Source organism: Chrysemys picta, chromosome 9 (assembly GCF_011386835.1).
Source record: "Chrysemys picta bellii isolate R12L10 chromosome 9, ASM1138683v2, whole genome shotgun sequence".
In the NCBI taxonomy this organism is placed as follows: Eukaryota; Metazoa; Chordata; order Testudines; family Emydidae; genus Chrysemys; species Chrysemys picta.
In genome coordinates this window covers 76,288,717-76,308,718 of record NC_088799.1, presented here as the reverse complement: position 1 = coordinate 76,308,718, position 20,002 = coordinate 76,288,717, and the positions used below count along the sequence as shown (strand labels likewise).

The window sequence follows — 20,002 nt, the reverse complement described above, 5'->3', positions numbered from 1 at the left end:
AAGAGGGATGGAAGGCAGGGAGTAAGTACTACAGGTAGAGTGAGGCAAAGAGACTGTGAGGGACTTGAAGCAAACAGCCAGTCAGCACAGGGGGAGAGAATGTCCAGAACAAAAACTATTGAAAGCATCCAAAGTTCCGTACTGCAGCTATTTGTCTGCTCCTGCCAGTCTGAGTTTCTGGTGGGCTTCCTAGGGTTTTTTTTTTTCTTTCTCTATCCTGAGCTCAGGTTTCTCTAGAGAGGCAAGGATACTTAGAAGCTGGTGCCCCTGGAAGGGGGGATGGGGCGCGATGGGAAGGAAGGAGCGCTCCCCTACATGGTTCTGGGTCCACGTGGTTGGGAGTAACTAAATGGGTCTTATCTCCTTCCTCCCTCCCACACAGTGTTGTAGATGTACCCACTGCAGCTGCTTGTATCTGCTCCTGCCTGCTTGATTATTGTATCAACTCTCAACTATTGCTTCATGATTTCTACTTCCTTGTGAAACATTATATAACAAAATGGCTCTTCTTTCATAGGGGGAGCATTATCCCGCTCCCTTGGAATTCAGTGTCTTCAGAAGAGACCCCAGAAGCACTAAGCTACTCAATGATATTATTGTTTAGTGATAACTGTGATACCAATAAGCAGCAATGCCATCTATTTATGACAAGGAACACAAACCTGGAAGGACAGCAGTTTTATAGATCTCTTTCAATGTCATTTTTAAAGGATACAAAATTTCTATTCTATTTCAAAGTGGTTTCCTGATATAAACAACATTCACTTTATGTGATATATAACCTAGGTTTTCAGCAGGAAAACCTTATTTGGAATTTAACTTTCTTGAAGGGATCCCTGCTGCTTGCACAGCATGAAAGTCCCTACTAATACTTCAATAACGTAAAAGTGTTCATAGGAACTCGGACTACAAGCAGCCCTCTCTCAGGAAAAAATGAGCATATATTACAGCTGAGGATGGAAGCCTTTTTAAAAAAAAATAAAGTTAATGATTCCATCCTCTACAGATATTTTATGTAAACAAATGTACTTGTTAAATAATTATGTAAATTCAAGTGTGGAAGGCCTCAGTACTTACCCTGACTACACTGAAGTCCAGCTTAGTTTCTTGTGCACACTGTAATATGAGCTGAAAGCAATTTTTACTTTGATTTGTCATTCCATTTTCATAATAACGCTGTAATATCCTTTGTTGTTCTACAGTAAATACAGAACGCAGATTCATCTAAAAATAAAAGAAGATACTCTGAAAGTTGGAATAAATATTTTAATACTTGTAGAAATTACTCATATATCCAAACAATCATAAAACTAGTGTACACATCTCACTTTTTTCCTAAAAAAAAAATTCATCCATACTGATATTTTTATTTACTTTTCAGAACTTCTGATACGAACTATGTTAGTGGTTTTCCTTTATGAGATGGATTTAACCTGAGCTGTTAAACTATATAATCAAAAAAGGCTGTCACCTTGTTATAGCAATACTAAGTAAAAAACTAACTAATTTCAGTTAAAAAAGCTTCTTCCTGAAGATGCCAATGTGGCTTGTAACAACAACCAGTAAATTCTCTACGGAGCAGCACAAACTATGAGATGAAGTCAAACTGTCACCTTGGGGGCAGTGAAGACTCATCAAACATTTAACCAAGACTGTAAAGGTCTGGTCTACACTTAAATGCTATGTCACTCAGAGCTGTGAAAAATTTCACATCCTGAATGCAACAGTTAGATCCACCTAACCCCTGATATAGAAGCTGTTAGGTTGACAGAAGAATTCTTCCATTGACCTATCTTCTGCTTCTCAGAGAAACAGATGAATTACACTGATGGAAAAAACCTTAGTCGATGTAGGAAGTGTCTATACTGTGGCACTGCAGCGTCATAGTGTGCTGCTGTAGTGTAGACATGCCCTAAGGCAACTTTGCTAAATCTCCATAAAAACGTACTAGCCCAGGCATAAAGTCTACATGTTCACTTTTTCCATAAAATTAAGAATATACACTCCACATAAACCTAATGCTATTTTACATTATCATCCAAAAAACCATCACTCCTGGCAAGATGAAGTTGTTATCTCAAAGGATATTTTCACTTTATCACCATTTAACATTTTATGGCCTGATCCTACTATCCTTATGCACCCAAAACATTAGTGGGAATTTTGAGTGCACATGCAATTCAGGACTGGTCCCTTTATTTGGTTTTAAACAAAAGGTGGCAGCGGGAGAAGAGCAAGATAGCATATGATGGCAGTTTTGGAAGTAGCTGATATAGTGCCTCAGGAAGCAAAGAACACCTGACCATACAAATTCTTTTAAAATTGTAAGTAAATGCAAAACACAGTAAAAAGAAAAACAAAACAAAAAGTCCATCTTGTGGGAAAAGAGAAAAAAAAAATCAATCCCAGCTAGTGGGATATTTTAGGGAGAAAGTTGTTACAATATTTTTTGTACATGAATTACAAAATAAAATTTAAAACATCTAAACATTTAAATTGTTTGTAGATATTAGACAGAATCTTCACTATGACCACAATCAATCATTAGTTTCCTATAAAGTAAAAAAACTTCATGTAGAAACAACAAATTCAGCTTGTTTTATACAAAACAGAACATTAGACTCTGACATTCCTGAACAAGAGAACAAACTGGACCCTCAGCAAAATAAGTCTTTAAAATAAAATTTAAAAAAAAATCATGTTACGTTTAACTGAAAACACTGTGCCTTTACAAACTAGCAGGCTGAAAAACTATAGATTTATTTTCTTTAAATGTATGTGTCAAAACAATACGATTGGAATTTTTTTTAATACTGTGATCTGAAATCTGTCCAACTTCAGCAGGGTGCTTCACCACCAATATTATCAGTCATTAATGTTTAGGACTCGTGGTAAAATTCTATTATTTCCCTAGGCCAGAGCTTTAATGGCAGAGTATATTTTCCTCCAAATGCTAATAATGGGAAAAAGGCATTTTCACAAAGATTTTGTATGTGGTTTTCAAAAATTAGGTGATTAATTCCTTTCCTTCCAACAGTGCACGTTGAAGATGATTTGTCCATACCATATTTCACCTCCCCTCCCATCCCTTACCTCAGACTGTCAGTCTAACAGAAGTTATGTTGCTTACAGCACTAACAGACCTGCCAAGTGTCATGCATTTTTGCACTGAGGTCTATCATGCACCAGGCAGAAAGAGTAAAATGTCACACACTGGTGGCGGGAGGGGATAGACCATCCCTCCCAATACTTTGTAGCCTAGAGCAATGTACAACTAACTACAAGGCAAGAGATATAAGAGCCATCTCTTCCACTAATAATGAGCAAGACTTCACACCCCTTTCATAAGAGAGGCAACTATCATTCATCCATTTTACAAATAAGGTAACAGAGTTTTCATAAGGCCACCACAAGCAGAGCTAGAAATAGAACCCAGTTCTCTGATATGACAGACCTAAATTTCATCCACTGATTCACACTGCCTTTCTGAAGAAGTACTTGTAACCCTGGGTCTCTTTGTCCCTATCTGGAGGCTAGATCATGTGTACAAGTTTATGAGTCTTCTGCTGCCTCGATATGAATGGAACTCAAGTGATAGAGATCCCAGGTTCAGTTCCTATAGATGACCAAACTGATCTGTTAGACTTGGTGATGCTGGCTCTCACAACTAGAACCGACTCTCATCACAGAGCCAGAAGCCAAATCCTGATAACTCAACATGCCACTGTATGTCGTACTCCTGAGGGCATTCTGTGCAAAAAAATTAAAAATTCTGCAAGTTTTATTTGTCAATAAATAAATGCAGAGGCTCCAGCATGGCAGTGGGGAGCACAGGCCACTGGCTGCACAAAGGTGGAAGATCACCCTGCAGGTCCTCACCCCCCATCCCTGGGACACAGACTCAACGGCGAGGCTGCACACAACCCTGACACAGCACAAGGCTTGGACCTGCCCTAGAAATACCCTGGGGCCCTGCCCCTCTGCGCCAGGTGTCGGGAAGGCAGGCTCAACCAGGCAGGATCCAAGTGTGAAGGGGCTCAGTGTGGAGGATACAGGTGTGGGGTGAGGGGGTTCTGTGTGGGACAATCTGGGTCCAGGCAGCTCAGTGGGGGGGGTCTAGGTATGGAGAGGATCTGGATGCACAGAGGCTAGTTGTGGGGGTTCCAGGTGCAGGGGTTGAGGTTCAGTGGGGTGGGGTGGGGTATGGAGGGTTAGGGAGGTTCTGGTTGTACAGGGTAAGGCTTGGAAGGGGTGTCTGGGTATGGAAGATCCAGATGCACAGGGGCTGGGTGGATGGGGGAGCAGCTCCCCATACAATGACCCCTCCCCCCCACAGCTGATGAGTGATGGGGGCAGGAAGCAGGGGAGGATACTGAGCTTCCTGCAGCTTGGGGAGGTTTCTGCGGGTGGGTCTGACACAGCCCCAGCCACTCCTTGCAGGGAAAGAGGAAGGCCTGTCCTCTCCTGCCTCCAGCCCAGCCAGGACTAGCAGCTGATCCCGGCTCAGGATAGGAGCCACTGGCTTGGGTGTCCCCAACCTCTCTGCTGGCTGCTCCAGGTGCCTGAAATGATGTACCTGCACTGCTAGGGAGTGGTGCGTGACTGCTCTTGTAGCTTCCCTGTCACAAAGTCATTTTTCTGCGGGGAAGCAAAGAAATCTGTAGCGGACATGAATTCTGCGCACACGCAGTGGTGCAGAATTCCCTCAGGAGTAATGTCACAAACAGTTGTATAACTGGCAAAGCATGTTATGTCTCCTTCTATGGGCTGCTTCACTTAAATGATAAGAGCATGCTTGCCATGGCAGTTCCTCTTATAAAGCATGTAGAAGAGGTCTCTCTGTGGATCTGAATATTGTGGGGTCAAATCCTGATGATCACCTATATGGGAAGGGGGAGGGAGAAATATAAGTTTGTGTGAGGACCCTAAAATAGTTTTTGAAGTAATTTTATATTGCAAAATGTTGCATTTAGGAGTGAATTAAGATCTATGCTAGTATTTGTTTTATTCTTTTTTTTTTAGTATCTGTATATTTTAGATAACGGTAGATATCTCTAAGGAACAGGATGGAGCATTTAATTATAGAGTTTATTCTTGCTGTTCTCCAAACAATGTGGGAGATTTTGCCTGTGAGTGCAGAGTTGGTCACCCTGCCTATGTAATCCCCCAAAGGGTAAAAATGTACTAAAAGAAACATCCTTTCAGGAATTCTACCTCAGTCTCAAAATGGCCATGGAATTGGAACTACCTGTTACTCTTAAAAGAATTCTCCCCCTCCCAACATATCTGTGCTGGGATATGCTGGCAGCCGGTGTGTGTAAGAAGCTTGCCCCTGCTTCTGCTGCAGTTGTTCTATTGAGAGAGAACTTCATCCATCAGGGCTCTCAAGTACATGTCTCTCACCTGCACTGAACTTGTACAATTTTTATGGTGTTTAATAGTTGTGTGTGAATTTCCGTACACATAAGCTAGCCTATTTAAATAATTTGCATAAAATATCATACATGGTGCTGCACAAATGTGGCAACTGTACACACTACGCCCTAATCCTGCCAGGACAAGCAGTACGCAGACCCTTGCACAGAACCCCACAAAAAGTCACTAAATGAACCCCCTCTGCAACGGTTCTTGATAATCAACAGACGTAACAAACAGAGTAAGTCAGGAGGCTTTCCAAGGTGGGTAGGATTCTTACTCCTGATATTACTTTCAACAGTAGCTTTGCAGGATTACTATCTGAACAGATTCACAGAACATACTTCCTGTCAGGAAGACTATTAGATAACCCTACAGATATTTCGGAATCAAACTATATAGCAGAGTTATGTTTTGAATCATTAACTTACTTGGAGGTTTTGGTTGCCCAAGGAATGCAGGATCCAGCCCTAAGAGAACAGATGAGCATTAGTTCACTTGAGCAATTTGCATCTAAGGTTTATTGAATAAACCTGCTTAGAGCAAGAACCAACAAATGGGTCTGCATTGATTTCTCCCCCTTAATTTTAGTATCTTTTCATTTACTAAATTTCTATGGATGACAAATCCATTCATTCAAAGACCTATCCAATGATACTCCTAGTCAATGGAGAGAGAAATAAAGACAGAATATCCACTTTATCCACACCACTCTGCCAATTAATCTGTCCTAACTTTTAAATACTATCCTTTTCCAGAGGCAGAACAAATTTAGGCTTAATCTCATTTAGTATAATATTCTTTAGAGAGCAGAGTATTATCTAAATTAAAAATTGTGACATTACAATACAGATTTCAGCTGACACCAAACTTATTTAAATTTCAGAAATTATATTAAATTGAACGGAAATCTTAGAAATGAAAGAGCAGTGATTTTATCCCTTTAGTTTTTATATATATACACATACACACACACACACATTTAAGTTTATATATAATGTTTTAAACTAATAGTGCAACAACTTAAATTATGCATTATCTGGATATTTCCCCCATGTCCATTTTCTTGTCCAACATATATCTAATGTGGTTAGTGAATGTGCAGATGTGAAGACTTTTCTCTAGGTTGTCCTGCAACTTAGTTTGTTGCACAAGCAGTGTTCCACTTGACTCTGAGCTGAAATTTTCAGTGATAAAACTCTGAAAGAAAACCGGATCAATGAAAACACAAAGAAGTCTCTCAAAATTATTTAAACCCAAAGGAAATTAACAGGATGGCGACAGGACTGCTGTTTTGTTGAGCCATTCTGGTTTCAGCCATGATACAAGAAGAGTTGTAGCATCTCACTGAGAAAAATGAACCAAGGTCTGGGATGGAGGTCTTAGGAAAAACCTAGAAATGACCAAAGAGGAGAGAAAGCTTAAACTGAAATTCATAATTGGTTGTTATTTGAGTTAAAAATAAAGCAAAACTCAGGAATGAGGAAAGTTTGGAATCTATGTTCATAGCAAGATAGAAAATACACTGTCTCACAAGACAGTAGAAGAGAATTTAAAAAAAAGTTGCATCCATCTTGCTAGTCTCAATTTAGGAACTGAATAGTAAGCAAAAATAAAAGTTTTCCATTTGGAGATCCTTTTGGCCATGAGCATAATGCCAAGAAGCGACACTATTTGTGACATTAACAGGAGGTATGACTGAATGTTCAGGGCTTCAAGGTATGCCAGTTGTCATTCTGTTTAAAAAAGTATCCAAGGTGCAATCAGCAATATTTCTTTTCCAGTTATTAAAATAAGTGTGGTTGGAAGTCAGTTTACACCTAGTGCTTTTCACACTGGATTTTTGCCAGTAATTCACACTTCAGAAATATAGCAATGTAACTCATAGCTAGAGACTCAAGTACCTATTTAAAATGTTAAACTTCATAAAAGTTATCAGATTTGAGGGAACTATATTAACTTTCAAGAGCTGCACTGAGAAAAATGAGAAGCATTTTCTTTTAAATCCCTTAGTTAAGTTAAATAGACCAAGTGAAAGTCATCCTGCAAAATACAAGAGCTGCAGTGAGTCAAATTTCCCATATTTGGACTAATGAGGGTTTCAAAGTACTGACACGGAGAGGGAAAAAAAACCCTAAAACCCACAAAAATAAGTATGTACAGAATGTCTATGTTAAATTAATAAATGCTGAGTAAACGAACACCATATATGTACAAGCCTAGCAGCTACTGTAAAATAAGCCAACATTGGTTGCTTAACAATATAAAAATCCATAGGTTCTTGTACACAGTGACAGCTCATTAGAAGTGCAATTTTACTGCCTTGGATTTTTTCATAAACAAACATCCAGTTTTATTTGGAAGTCAATAACTGCCCTTAAAAACTGAGCACTAAAATAAAGAGGCTCCCAAGTACTGTCAGAAAACAAAACTGAAAAATCAATATCAAATATATTTGCTGATACCAAAACCTCACAAAATTTAACTGTTTCCTGTCTCCAATACATGTTCTAAAATGCATCATTTAGATTGGGCACTACCTCACTATTTCACAATGAAGAAAACTTCAGTTCACTGTAATAGAGTTCTTCAGCAGAAAACTGTTAAAATTTCAGAATACCCTAACCATAACTCCCACAACTATGTTTATGAAGAATAACCCATTAAATGAAAAAAAATTCTCTAAGATCTTTATGGTTTCTCAAAGGTCTATATTTCACTTATTTCCTTTTGAGAAACATAATCAGCTTGTATTAACTAGATAATTGCTACAGATACATACAAGTCTGAGGTGTTATTATTTAGCCTCTAACCTTATTCCGGAAGTCCACTGATAAGCAGGGGGAAATATGTATACAAATCCATGTACAAGACATCTTTAACTTACAGTTAAGTTTGCTTTAGTGCATTTCCTATCACTGCATTTAAAAAAAAAAAAAAAAAAGGTCAGCAGTTAAGACAACATTAATACCCAGAGCAGCCTCAAATACAGACTCCTCAGTTTAAACCCGCTCCATTTCCAGTTACAGCCACCCACAAAGCACATATTCAATTCCTCACAATTTCACCTTAACTTGGATCTCAGACTTTTAAGTTAGAAACATGGGCTTTTGACTTCAGCAAGATTAAAATAACAATGTTACTGTGAAGTGTGCATCCGAAGAATTGGATGTCTGTATTGTTGGTAGTTGGAATTGAAAGGGAGTTTCTTCAGAGCAGAAGAGTCTGTGAATTTGGATATTATGTTTAGGTGACAAGGCGTGAGAGTTGAGGTTGCATTGGTTATTTTTTCTTGAAGCAGGATAACGATAATGAGGAAATAATTAGAACAGTTGCACCATTTGCCTAGCTTGCTAGTAAGATAAGACAGTTTTCACCAAGTGTGAGGTTTGCTAAATGTTATGGTATCGAAGCACAATTGATAAATACCGTAATTATATTTACACCATTTATAATCTGTTTTAACATTGTATTATAAGTGTGGAATTTAGAACTCAGTTTTATATCTAACATGTGAGTGCTGACATACTTGTTTGTATCTGTATTTGCTTTCCCCATGTTTGACAAAAGGTGATCGACCTAAACAGTCAATATAAGCTAGGTAGTGGGTCTCCCTACTGGTTCTGTAGCCCCTGCTGCTCACTTATCCTGAGGCTGGATGACCAGCCCCACTACTCCCCTTGCTTCATTTAGAGAGGCTTTTTCTAAATGTAATAAACATAAAAAAAAACAGTCTACAGAGTGAGGGCATCTAAGTGAAACCAAAGAACCAGGGAGCCAGGCACCAGGGCCAAGGAACTGACCTAGGCAAAAAGGATGGTGAGTATCAGGGGCCAGAAAGTCAAGCTCCATCCTCTTGCAGTTTCTCTGAAGCTATGTTTAGTATGAACATTAAGAGTCAAATCTAAATGCTTTTGTGAGGTCTGCCCAAGCAGTACCCAACCTTTCATGAACCACAGTAGGTTCTCTACATGCAGAAGCTTCCCCTTCAGCAGGACTGAAACTTCATTTCTCAAGCATCTTTGGCTACAACTCCCCCCCTTTCTCCAACTGTCAATGTGCCCTATTTGTAGCAGGAGCTAGGACAGGTGGGAGTGGGGGAAAAAGAGATGCAGGTAAACTGGCCTGAGAAACAAAGCACATGGCTCCTGTTGGAAGGTAAGTTCCTAATGGAGTTAATCTCCTACGGCTTGCCTGAGCAGACCGCCACTTCCTCCACTTTTAGGCTATGTCTATACTATGGACCTTACAGTGGCACAGCTGCACCGCTACAACTGTCCTGCTGTAAGGTCTAAGATGTAGCCACTCTTTGACAGCAGGAGAGAGCTCTCCTGCCAGCATGAAACCACTCCCAACAAGTAGCGTTAGCTATGTCAGCAGGAGAGCCTCTTCTGCTGACATGGTGCTGTCCACAGCAGCACTTTTGCCAGTGACACTTATGTCGGTCAAGGATGTGGCTTTTTCATATCCCTGACCAACAAAAGTTTTACTGACAAAAGTGGTAGTGTAGACAAAGCCTTAGTTAATCTTATTTGGTATATAAGACTAGGGCTCCCTTTGTGGAAGGTTCTTGTATTTTGTATAGGGGAGACTGGGTGGAACCTAGAGACATATAATTAGGAACAAAGGTGTGCATCTTGGTGTATCTATGATTCTATAGAGATTTTTAAGGTTAGGCTTGACAAAGTCCTGGCTGTGATGATTTAGTTGGGAATTGGTCCTGCTTTGAGCAGGGAGTTGAACTAAATGACCTCCTGAGGTCCCTTCCAACCCTGATATTCTAAGGCCTTGGCTACACTTGCAGATGTACAGCGCTGAGTTAAACCTGACTTCGTGCAGCTGAGTAGGAAAAGTGCTGTAGTCTGTCCACACTGAGAGCTACCCAGTGCACTGTCATGGCCACGTTTGCGGCAACTGCAGCGCTATTGGGAGCAGTGCATTATGGGTAGCTATCCCACAGAGCACCTTTTCCCATTCTGGCGCCGTGGGTTGTGGGAAGGGGACGTGGGATTCTGGGTCCTGTCCCAATGCCCCGTGATGCATCGCTTCGCATCCCAGAAATCCCTTTGTTTCTGTCCACCTTTGGCGCCATCTTTCAATGGTTTCTGTGCAGCGCGATCTGTCTGCGGGAAATGGAGTCCGAACTGCTGAGGTGTGTGCTGACGAGTCTCGCCAGCACGTCACGTTTGGCTGTCGAACTATTCCTTAAGATCCAAAGTGACAGTGAGAGTGAGGGTGAGGAGTCCGACGATGCTATCGAGCTGCGTACAACACGAAATTGCTTATGGCATTCAGGGACATGCTCAGCAACGTGAAACGCCGCTTTTGGGCTTGGGAAACAAGCACCGAGTGTTGGGATCACATCGTCATGGAAGTCTGGGATGACGAGCAGTGGCTGCAGAACTTTCAGATGAGAAACACCACTTTCATGGGACTGTGTGAGGAGCTTGCCCCCACCCTGCAGTGCAATGACATGAAACTGAAAGCTACCCTGCCAGTGGAGAAGCAGGTGGCTATTGCAATCTGGAAGCTGGTAACTCCAGACAGCTACCGGTTGGTCACAAACCAGTTTGGAGTGGGAAAGTCGACCGTTGGAATCGTGTTGATGCAAGTTTGCAAGGCCATTAATCACATCCTACTCAGAAGAACCGTGACTCTGGGTAACGTGCAGGAAATAGTGGATGATTTGCACAAATGGGGTTCCCTAACGGTGGAGGGGTGATAGATGGGACGCACATTCCTATTCTGGCACCACCCCACCTAGGATCCGAGTACGTTAATCGGAAGGGGTATTTCTCTATGGTTCTCCAGGCGCTTGTGGATCACCGGGGGCGTTTCATTGACATTAACACAGGCTGGTCCGGAAAGGTGCATGACGCACGCATCTTTCGGAACACTTGGCTGTTCAGGAACATGCAGGCTGGGACTTTTTCCCCAGAGCGGAAGATCACGGTAGCGGAAGTTGAAATGCCCATTGTGATCCTTGGAGATTCCGCTTACCCGTTAATGCCGTGGCTCATGCAACCCTACACAGGGAGCCTTGACAGCAGCAAGGAACGGTTCAACTACAGGCTGAGCCGGTGCCGAATGACTGTGGAGTGTGCCTTTAGCTGTTTAAAGGGCCGCTGGCAATCTCTGTATGGGAAGCTGGACTTGGCCAAAAACAGCATCCCCGCAGTTATATCCGCGTGCTGTGCCCTCCATAATATTTGTGAAGGGAAGGGTGAAAGCTTCACTCAGGCATGGACGTCTGAGGATCAACACCTGGAGGCTGAATTTGCACAGCCAGAGAGCAGGGCTATTACAGGGGACCAGCGCGGGGCTCCAAGGATTAGGGATGCCTTGAGGGAGCAATTTGAGGCTGAAAACCAGCAGTGATATCTGGTGCCCTGCACGGGAGTAAAGTGCAGTAGTTCCAATCTTTAGGAATCAGTGTTTGCTAAGCAGACAAGCAGACTTGCAGTGCCTCTTTATTTCCTGGGCTAAGGAGTCTTTTACTTTATATGCAATAATAAAGAATGTTTTCAAAGCCAAAAAAATCCATTTATTGAAAAGAAAAAAAAATTATTTATTGAAAAGGAACAAGGGGGTGGAGTGGGGAACAGTACAATCACAGATTCGCGTATGTCCTGTCTGGTGTGCTGTGCAGTGAGCTATAAAGGATAGCTATACTGTATGGTGATGGGGGTTGAGTGCAGAGGGTAAGGGCCGTGGTTTTCAGGGCTGGGTGGTGAAGATACTCGTGTTGGAGGCAGCGGGTGGCGTGAAGAACACGGAAGTTGAGGAAAGTGGGTCGGAGGTGACAGTGGGGCACAACGGAAAGAGTTTTGGGACAAGGGCTGTGGGGGGGGGGTGGCGTTTGCGGTACTGCTCCACTTTCTGCATGGCTACCAGCTCCTGGATAGCGTCTGCTTGGCGCTCCAGGATGCTTATGAGCCTATCAGTTCTTTGCTGCCGGTGTGCGGTGCTTTGCCGCCGGTGCGCTGCATTTTCCTGGCGGATCCTGCTTTCTCTCTCCTTCCAGTTCTGTGCTTTCTCATTCTCTTTAATAGATTGCCGCATCACTTCTTGCAGCATGTCTTCTTTGCTTTTTCGCAGTCTCTTCCTGAGTCTTTGCAGTTTCTGAGCAGGCGATAAGAGGGACGGCTGAGGTCTCAAGGTTGATGCAGCTGTATAGGCAAAATGCAACGTTTAACAGAGACAGCATTGTTTATACCAGACAGAGTAATGATTCCCCCCGCACTTAAGGAGTAGAAAACACACAGGGTCTACACAATAGCATAATTTTCCCGTCCGAAGTAGAGCACACATATCCCACGGGAGCCTCAAAATGGTGAGTACGGGGGACTGATTGTTTCAGGGCTGCACTGTCCTCTGGGTTTCTGTGCCTTGGGGAGAGCCAACAGCTTCAGGGGGAACCTACACTGAACACTGTCCCAACATTTTCCACAGGAGTTCATCCTGGATGATATCTCGCTGCTGAGGGTGACCTGGGAAGCAAGGGAGGGTCTTCTACTGCGGCTTCCGCCCTGACCCATATGCTGCTTGCCTGTGTGCAGCAATGGTCCCCCCGCCCCTCGCAGCACAGTGGCGCGGACACGTTAGCCTGGCTGGGACAAGGACCACAGTGGCTCTCCCGATAAACCTGCGCAAACGCATTGCACACGTTCTGAATGAGACATTCGAGGAGATTACCGCGATGTGATAAACCACATCAATGCACTATGCCGCATCTAGGCATGCATGCCTAACCCTCCTCTCCCAAAGAGCCCGCACTGAAAAAATTCCGTCCCGAAAAAAAAAAAAAAAAACGCTTACCGGTAACCTGCTCTTCTGTTTGTCCTCCACCAAGTACCGGCCACTGTGACTGGCTACCTTCCTCCTGGCTCGAGAAGAACTCCTGGCTGCATGGCTCCAGGGATTCCGGGGTGTCTCCATCCGGCCCACCACCATCACTACCGTTTTCCTCCTCCTCGCCCTCCCCCCCGGCTCTGAAGTGTCCATGGTGGTGCTCGAAGTGGAGGTGGGGTTAACCCCAAGTATCGCATCCAGCTCTTTGTAGAATCGGCAGGTCACAGAGGGGAGCACCCGAGCGGCCGTTTGCGTCGCGGGCTCTGCGGTAGGCACGCCGCAACTCCTTCACTTTAATCCTGCACTGCAGGGCGTCCCGGTCATGGCCCCTTTCCATCATGTTCTTTGATACCTTCCCGAAGGATCGTAATTCCTACGGCTGGAGCGCAGCTGGGACTGTACAGCTTCCTCCCCCCAAACACTGATGAGGTCCAGCAACTCGCCATTGCTCCATGCTGGGGCTCGCTCGGCACGTGGAGGCATGGTCACTTGGAAAGATTCCCTGATAGCACTCCACGCCACACCGGGCTGAGCAAACAGGAAGGGGATTTTTAAAATTCCCGGGGAATGTAAAGGGTGGGTCACATGGTTGGTTACCTGAGGCCAGGGCAGTAGAGTTTGAACTGATGACCAGAGTGGCTAGAACAGGCATTGTGGGATACTGCTGAATAATTCTGGAGGCCATTCACAGTGCATTGGGCGGCCACACTGGCACCACAGTGCAATACTCGCTATTCCTCTCGGCGAGATGGAGTACATGCAGCGCTGCAAATGCCTTGCCAGTGTGGATGGGGAGTGAGTTACAGTGCTAAGGGAGCCTTTACAGCGCTGTAACTCGCAAGTGTAGCCAAGGCCTATGATTCTATGAAAACCACAGCAGGAGGGCCATCGAAAAGATAGTAGCAAATGAGAGTCCTCCATGAAGATTCGCTCAATGGCAAAAGATATATCAGTTACTACAAAGCAGTCAAATGACTGTATTTTAAGGTGGCTGTTTTTTCCCCCCAGAATTTAAATGGAATTCAGTTTTTCAACTATGTAGTCTTGTGTGTAATTTCAAGTTTCTGACTTTTGAGATTGGGATGTTATAGGAGCCCTAAGCATTAAGATCTCTAGATGGTTTTAAAAATGTTAAGCCTTTTAGGATAAACACACTGAAAGCTCAGAGTTTGAAAAACATGCCTAAAAAATTAAAGTTTGTCTTTCTTCAAATAGTCCGTCGATCAGATTATGAGAAATCAATTATATTTAAAAGAATATACACTTCAGTGCAAAACTCAACACAACCTTAACTATGGAGCTGCTAGGAGCTTCTATAGTCTTAAACAAAGAAATCATAATTTAAAAAGAAAACACAGGTTAAGTTAGTGTGTTGATAGTCAAGAAAAGAGAGTGCTACCATTAATGGACATAATGGAAGCATCAGGGCTTGAAGTACAGTACTCATTCCCTGCCATTACTCCATACATTTTAACAGATTAACCTTAACCCCACAGAATTCTTCTTTATTACAATTTATTTTTTCACATGCCATACTGGCCTGAAAGTATTCCCTCATATTTATTATAGTCTGGATACACAAAGCAGATACAGTAGATACAATGTCACTCTTTATGCTCTGCTTTTGACAATGCAGATTTCCAGAAGTGATACTAATCTCCAAAGAGTCTGATACAAAAAAACTAAAAATGAGACAATTGCAATCAGTAAAATGTATTTAAAGACACATACACAGACAAAATAAATTGCCAGTACAGATGCTTAGTATCAGCCATAGAATTAGAGCCCTGCATTTTAAAATTATATTCATTCGCTTCCCTTTCAATTCCCAGTCAACAGTTCAAAAGTTTTCTGTTCTACGTTTGCCATAAAATCAGTTAAAAAAAAAAAAAACCACAGGGGTTTGTATGCAAGCATACAAGGGACCAAACTTACAATAACGTTCAATAGCCCCTGAATATTATATATTCTGTGCGTTACATAAAGGAGGGGCAGCAGTTATCTATAATAATCACAACTCCAAATAACTAGAAACTAACATGTGGTATTCTAATTGATTTGATACTGTTGCTTTTAACTACAGTAAAAGCTGTTTTATCTGGCATTTCACCAACTGGAAAGCTCTATAAATTGGCATTTCTGATCTTCATTGAAATTCCGATTTATAGTCCGGTTGGCCAGCAGGAAGTTGGGGTGGAGGAGAGGGTGCAGGGCATGGGTTCTGGGAGGGAGTTTGGGTGCGGGAGGGGGCTTGGGGCAGCAGGTTCAGGTGCAGGAGGGAGTGCCAGATAAGGGGGACGCTCACCTCAGGTGGCTCCCCACAGGCGGCGACCTGTCCTGGCTGCTCCTAAGCCAGGGGTGGCCAAACTATGGCCCGCAGGCCACATCCGGCCCGTTGGACCTTTTAATATGGCCCTCTCGCTCCTGCTGAGGAGCGGGGTTGGGAGCTTTCCCCGCTCCGGTGCTCCAGCCGGGGAGCGGGGCCGGGGGCTTGCCTTGCTCCGCTCATGCAGCAGCTCCATGCGGCTCCCGGAAGCAGGGGCAGCCAGGGGACTCCTCATTCTGCCCCCACCCCAGGCGCCAGTACTGCAGCTCCCATTGGCATGGGAGCCGGAGCCGGGACGCTGTTTCCAGGAACCACTTCAGGTAAGGGCCGCCTGGATCCTGCACCCCTGAGCCACGCCCCAACTGCCTGCCCCAGCCTTGATCGCCCTCCATACCCTTTGATCCCAGACCGGAGCACTCTCCTGCACCCCAAACCCCTCATCCCCAGCCCCACTCCAGAGTCTGCACCCGCAGCCGGAACGCTCATCCTCCCTGTGTGCCACAACCCCTGCCGGCCCTCCATACAACTTCCCACCCCTGTTCTAGGCGGAGGCGGCTCTGTGCGCTGTCCCCACCCCAGGCACTAGCTCTGCAGCTCCCATTGGCTGGGGGTGGCACCTACAGGCGGAGACAGCGTGCGCCTCCGCCTAGGAGCAGCCGAGACAGGTCGCTGCATGCGGGAAGTCACCCAAAGTGAGCACCTCCCAGATCCGGCACTCAGCTCCCCCTCCTGCGCCCCAACCTGCTGTCCCGAGCCCCTCATCTTGTACACCCTCCTGTGCTGCAACCCCCAGCTCCACACCCAAACTCCCTCTCTCTTAGTTAACCAGCATTTTTCATTTACCGGCACCCGTCATTTCCCCAACATGCCAGTAAAACAGCTTTTACTGTATATTGACTAGGAGTATAGAAACATCCTTTTTCACTACCTAAAGTACTCACTGTGTAATAGGCTACAGTCACTGAACTACCAGCATTTTAGCTTTTAGAACTCAATCCTTTATCAAAGCTGAGCATGTGTGGATCCAACTAGAGTTTCTATGTGTGGATCCAACTAGAGCTGGCCCCAATCCTGCTAACACTTATGCATGTGCTTAACTTTACTCATGAAAGTTCTAATGACATCAACTGGATTAGTCACCTGCTTAAAGTTAAGCTTGTGCATAAGTTTGCAAACAAGCAAGGAATAATTAACTACAATTGCTCCAAAGGTGTAGGTTATTTTAAAAGGTCACCATCAGAAAAGGTCTGCCTAAAATTTCAGTTTTATAAAAAGATCTAAGAGACAATTTACTAAATGTAGATACCAACAGAATTTTTTCCATGAAAACTGTTTTGAATAATACTACCAGAAGTCAGAAAGTTCTCATGGTAGACTAGCCTGATTTCATTTCCAATCTGAGAGAAATGCAAAAAAAAAATACTGTAGCAAGAAGTATCCTGCAGACACTTAGGCAAATGCTTAAGTTTAAGCATGAGTAGTCCCGTTATGTCCACTAGGCGTATCCAAGCTACGTACATGCTTAAATCTTAGCAGGATCAGGGCCTACATGATAAATCCAAGTCAATCATGAATGGTGTGGAGAAAGTGAATAAGTGTTATTTACTCCTTCATATAACACAAGAATCAGGGTCACCCAGTGAAATTAATAGGCAGCAAGTCTAAAACAAACAAAAGGAAGTAAGTATTTCTTCCCACAACCCAGAGTCAACCATGGCACTCGTTGCCAGAGTATGTTGTAAAGGCCAAAACTATAATAGGGTTCACAAAAGAATTAGATAAGTTCATGGAGGATAGGTTCCTCAATAGCTATTAGCCAAGATGGTTAGAGATGCAACCCCATACTTTGAGTGTCCCTAGCCTCTGACTGCCAGAAGCTGGGATTGGATAATAGGGGATGGATCACTTGATGATTGCCTGTTCTGTTCATGCTCTTGGAAGCACCTGGTATTGGCCACTGTTGGAAGACACGATACTGAACTAGATGGATCATTGGTCTGATCCAACATGGCCGTTCTTACTTTACTCATTACTCAAAATAGTGGTTGTACTTATGTGCAAAACAAAAAGTAATCGGTTCTTAGTTTACTCTATCTGCAGGATTAACACTATTTGTAAATAATTTAAAGGAGCATATGGGAAGATAGTGCTATAAACCTTTTAAGAGTCTGAGTGTGCTAACTGCTAAGAGCCACAAAACAGGATCTTCATTTAGAAACACTAATAAATATAAAGATTGACATTCAGCTTCTGCAACAAAGTGTTGGCAAAACTGATCAAAACATTTTAAAGTTGACAAAACAGGTATTTCTTTAGGCCTGCATCTTGCAACAATTTGAACATATCCATGACACACAAGTACTCCTTCTGAAGCAAATACAGTACTCAGACATTTCACAGCTCATCTGCACAGGGAATGTTACAAGCATAGTTATACAGTAATAACTCCCCAGGTGGTCACTCGATTCCTTATGTAAATTGTGCATATTCTTAATACATGACAGTATCAAGGGCCTTATTAAACAGGGTGACATATCTCAGGCTTCTAGGATGCAGCATAAAGCAATTTTCTTTATCCACTGCATATTGATGCTCCTAAACCAAGGGTCACACCATCAGCACCTCAAAACACAGGCTGGAAAACCTGCATGCCACCCACCATCTCCCTTCACCAACAAACACCCAAGGGCTAAAATGTCACAACAGCAGCAATTGGAGCAATTTTATTTGCCCAATCTCTCCACCATCACCCCACCTTCTGCAGGTGCTCTCTTACACCTCAAAGAGAGCACACAACACCCTCTCACCACAAGACAAGGGAGAATGAGCTTCAAATTATTCTCTTGCCACCCCCATCATCCCCACTGCATGGCCCCACGGGGCTTGTACACAGCTGCACCCACTGCCTAGGCTGCCATGCTACCAGCAGTGACTGTTTATACAGCCAAGCCAGAAAAGGGGATCCAGGCAGGATGGACACCCCCGATCCCAGCCCACGCACCCTGCCCTGACATTAGACGATTACAGGTAGAAAACAGCGTCGGTGAGTCCTAACAGCCTACTACAAGGCAACACAAGTGGCCCTCATTGCGCATGCGCAAAAATTTCCAACGGCTTAAAGACGCCTTCATTGTGCAAACGCCCATGGCCCAGCTACTAGGACGTAGTAACGTGCGCGGAGTTGCAATCAGTGCCTCGCACTCCGGCCGGTTAAAGTCAGAAATCACTCAAGCGAACGTGAATACGCATGCGCAGTCAGTCCAGCAGTGCTCAACAACCTCAGAGCATGCGCAACTGTCAGCCCATACGAGAATACATCGGTCGTACGCATGCGTACTTCCTTCGCAACGGCGGATGGGGCTAGCCAGCGTCTGCCGCAGCAGAACCGAGTCGTAGTGCGCATGCGTGCCTGAGTTTGCTCTACGAGCACCAGCCCAAGCGGCCGCCCTCCCCCACATCCAGGCCCCCGGCCAAGGGGCATCTTCCCCAGCCCCAGCCAGAACTGGCTGCCCTGCCCGCCCAGGCTGTGCGCTTCGGCGCTTCCCCTCCCTCCGTGGGGGCTCACACACATACCCCGCCCCCCGCGCACAGTGCCGGACTTACCGTGCTCTGTGGGGCGGGCGGAGTTGGTCCGGGGGGCTCCGGATTCAGCCGGTTTCGGCTGGGTCGGTCCCGGCGTCACACAATGAAATCAGCGCCTCCGATCATTAATTCTCATCATGATCGTGACGTCAGCGCAGACAGCGGCCAATGGAAGCCTAAGATCAGCGCCGGCCGGGACAGTCCTTGCCCCCGCCCCTCCCGCCAGGGGGAGCGCCTGGTTCAGGGAACAGCCCGCCTGAGGCGGGAGGGGAGGGGAGGCTAGTACAGGGAACAGCCGCGCTGCTGCGAGGGGTGGGGGGGTCTCCTGCCTCAGGAAACAGCCCCGCCCAGCTCCGGATCGGAGCGCGAGGCACAGTGAAGAGGCGGGGCACAGATGAACGGAAGGCAACGGGAGCAGTCTGCCTCCTTCCCAGCCTACGGGGGCCGGGCTGCGCCCCTCGCCTCCTTGGGGGAACGCCCCTGCCCCACAGCACCCCCAGCGGCCCCGCTGCGCAGCTGCCGGGGTGACTCTGCCTTCTGCCTGCCTGGGCCGCGGGCGCTCCCGCCGCGCAACCTGTGCCCAGCCGCGCTCATCACCGCGTGTGAGTGGCAGTTTGGCCGGCGCGCTGCTGCCGCCTTCGCCACGCGTGTGCGAGCCCGGCCGGCATTGCCCTCGCCCCCTCTCCTCCCAGGGAGCAGCCCTGCTTCCGCCGCGTGGCGCTGTCATGGGTGGGGGAGGAATTAAGTGTTTCACGCGCAGAGGTCCGCCGGGGATGGACAGGACTGGCTGCCTTGCAGAGTTCTCAGCCCTGCTTGGCTTGGAAGACG

General features: G+C 45.1%; 1 protein-coding gene across 9 annotated transcripts in view; it reads right to left on the bottom strand.

Annotated features, from left to right (window-relative positions):
• The window catches only part of HDX (highly divergent homeobox), an 89,808-nt gene extending 70,026 nt beyond the window's left edge, over nt 1–19,782 (bottom strand). For 3 of the 9 annotated variants that reach the window (XM_042853310.2, XM_042853312.2, XM_065556531.1), the window contains exons 1-3: nt 19,196–19,334; nt 5,847–5,885; nt 1,078–1,224 (exon numbers count right to left, since the gene is read on the bottom strand). In XM_042853310.2, coding sequence (XP_042709244.2) covers nt 1,078–1,224 — 147 coding nt within the window. In that variant the 5' untranslated portion in view covers nt 5,847–5,885; nt 19,196–19,334. Of the gene's footprint in view, nt 1–1,077; nt 1,225–5,846; nt 5,886–18,617; nt 18,681–19,195 lie in introns of those variants that run through there. The other 6 variants (XM_042853313.2, XM_065556530.1, XM_005284538.5 and 3 more) reach the window with 5 other exon arrangements.
• Between the last annotated feature and the right edge of the window lie 220 nt (nt 19,783–20,002).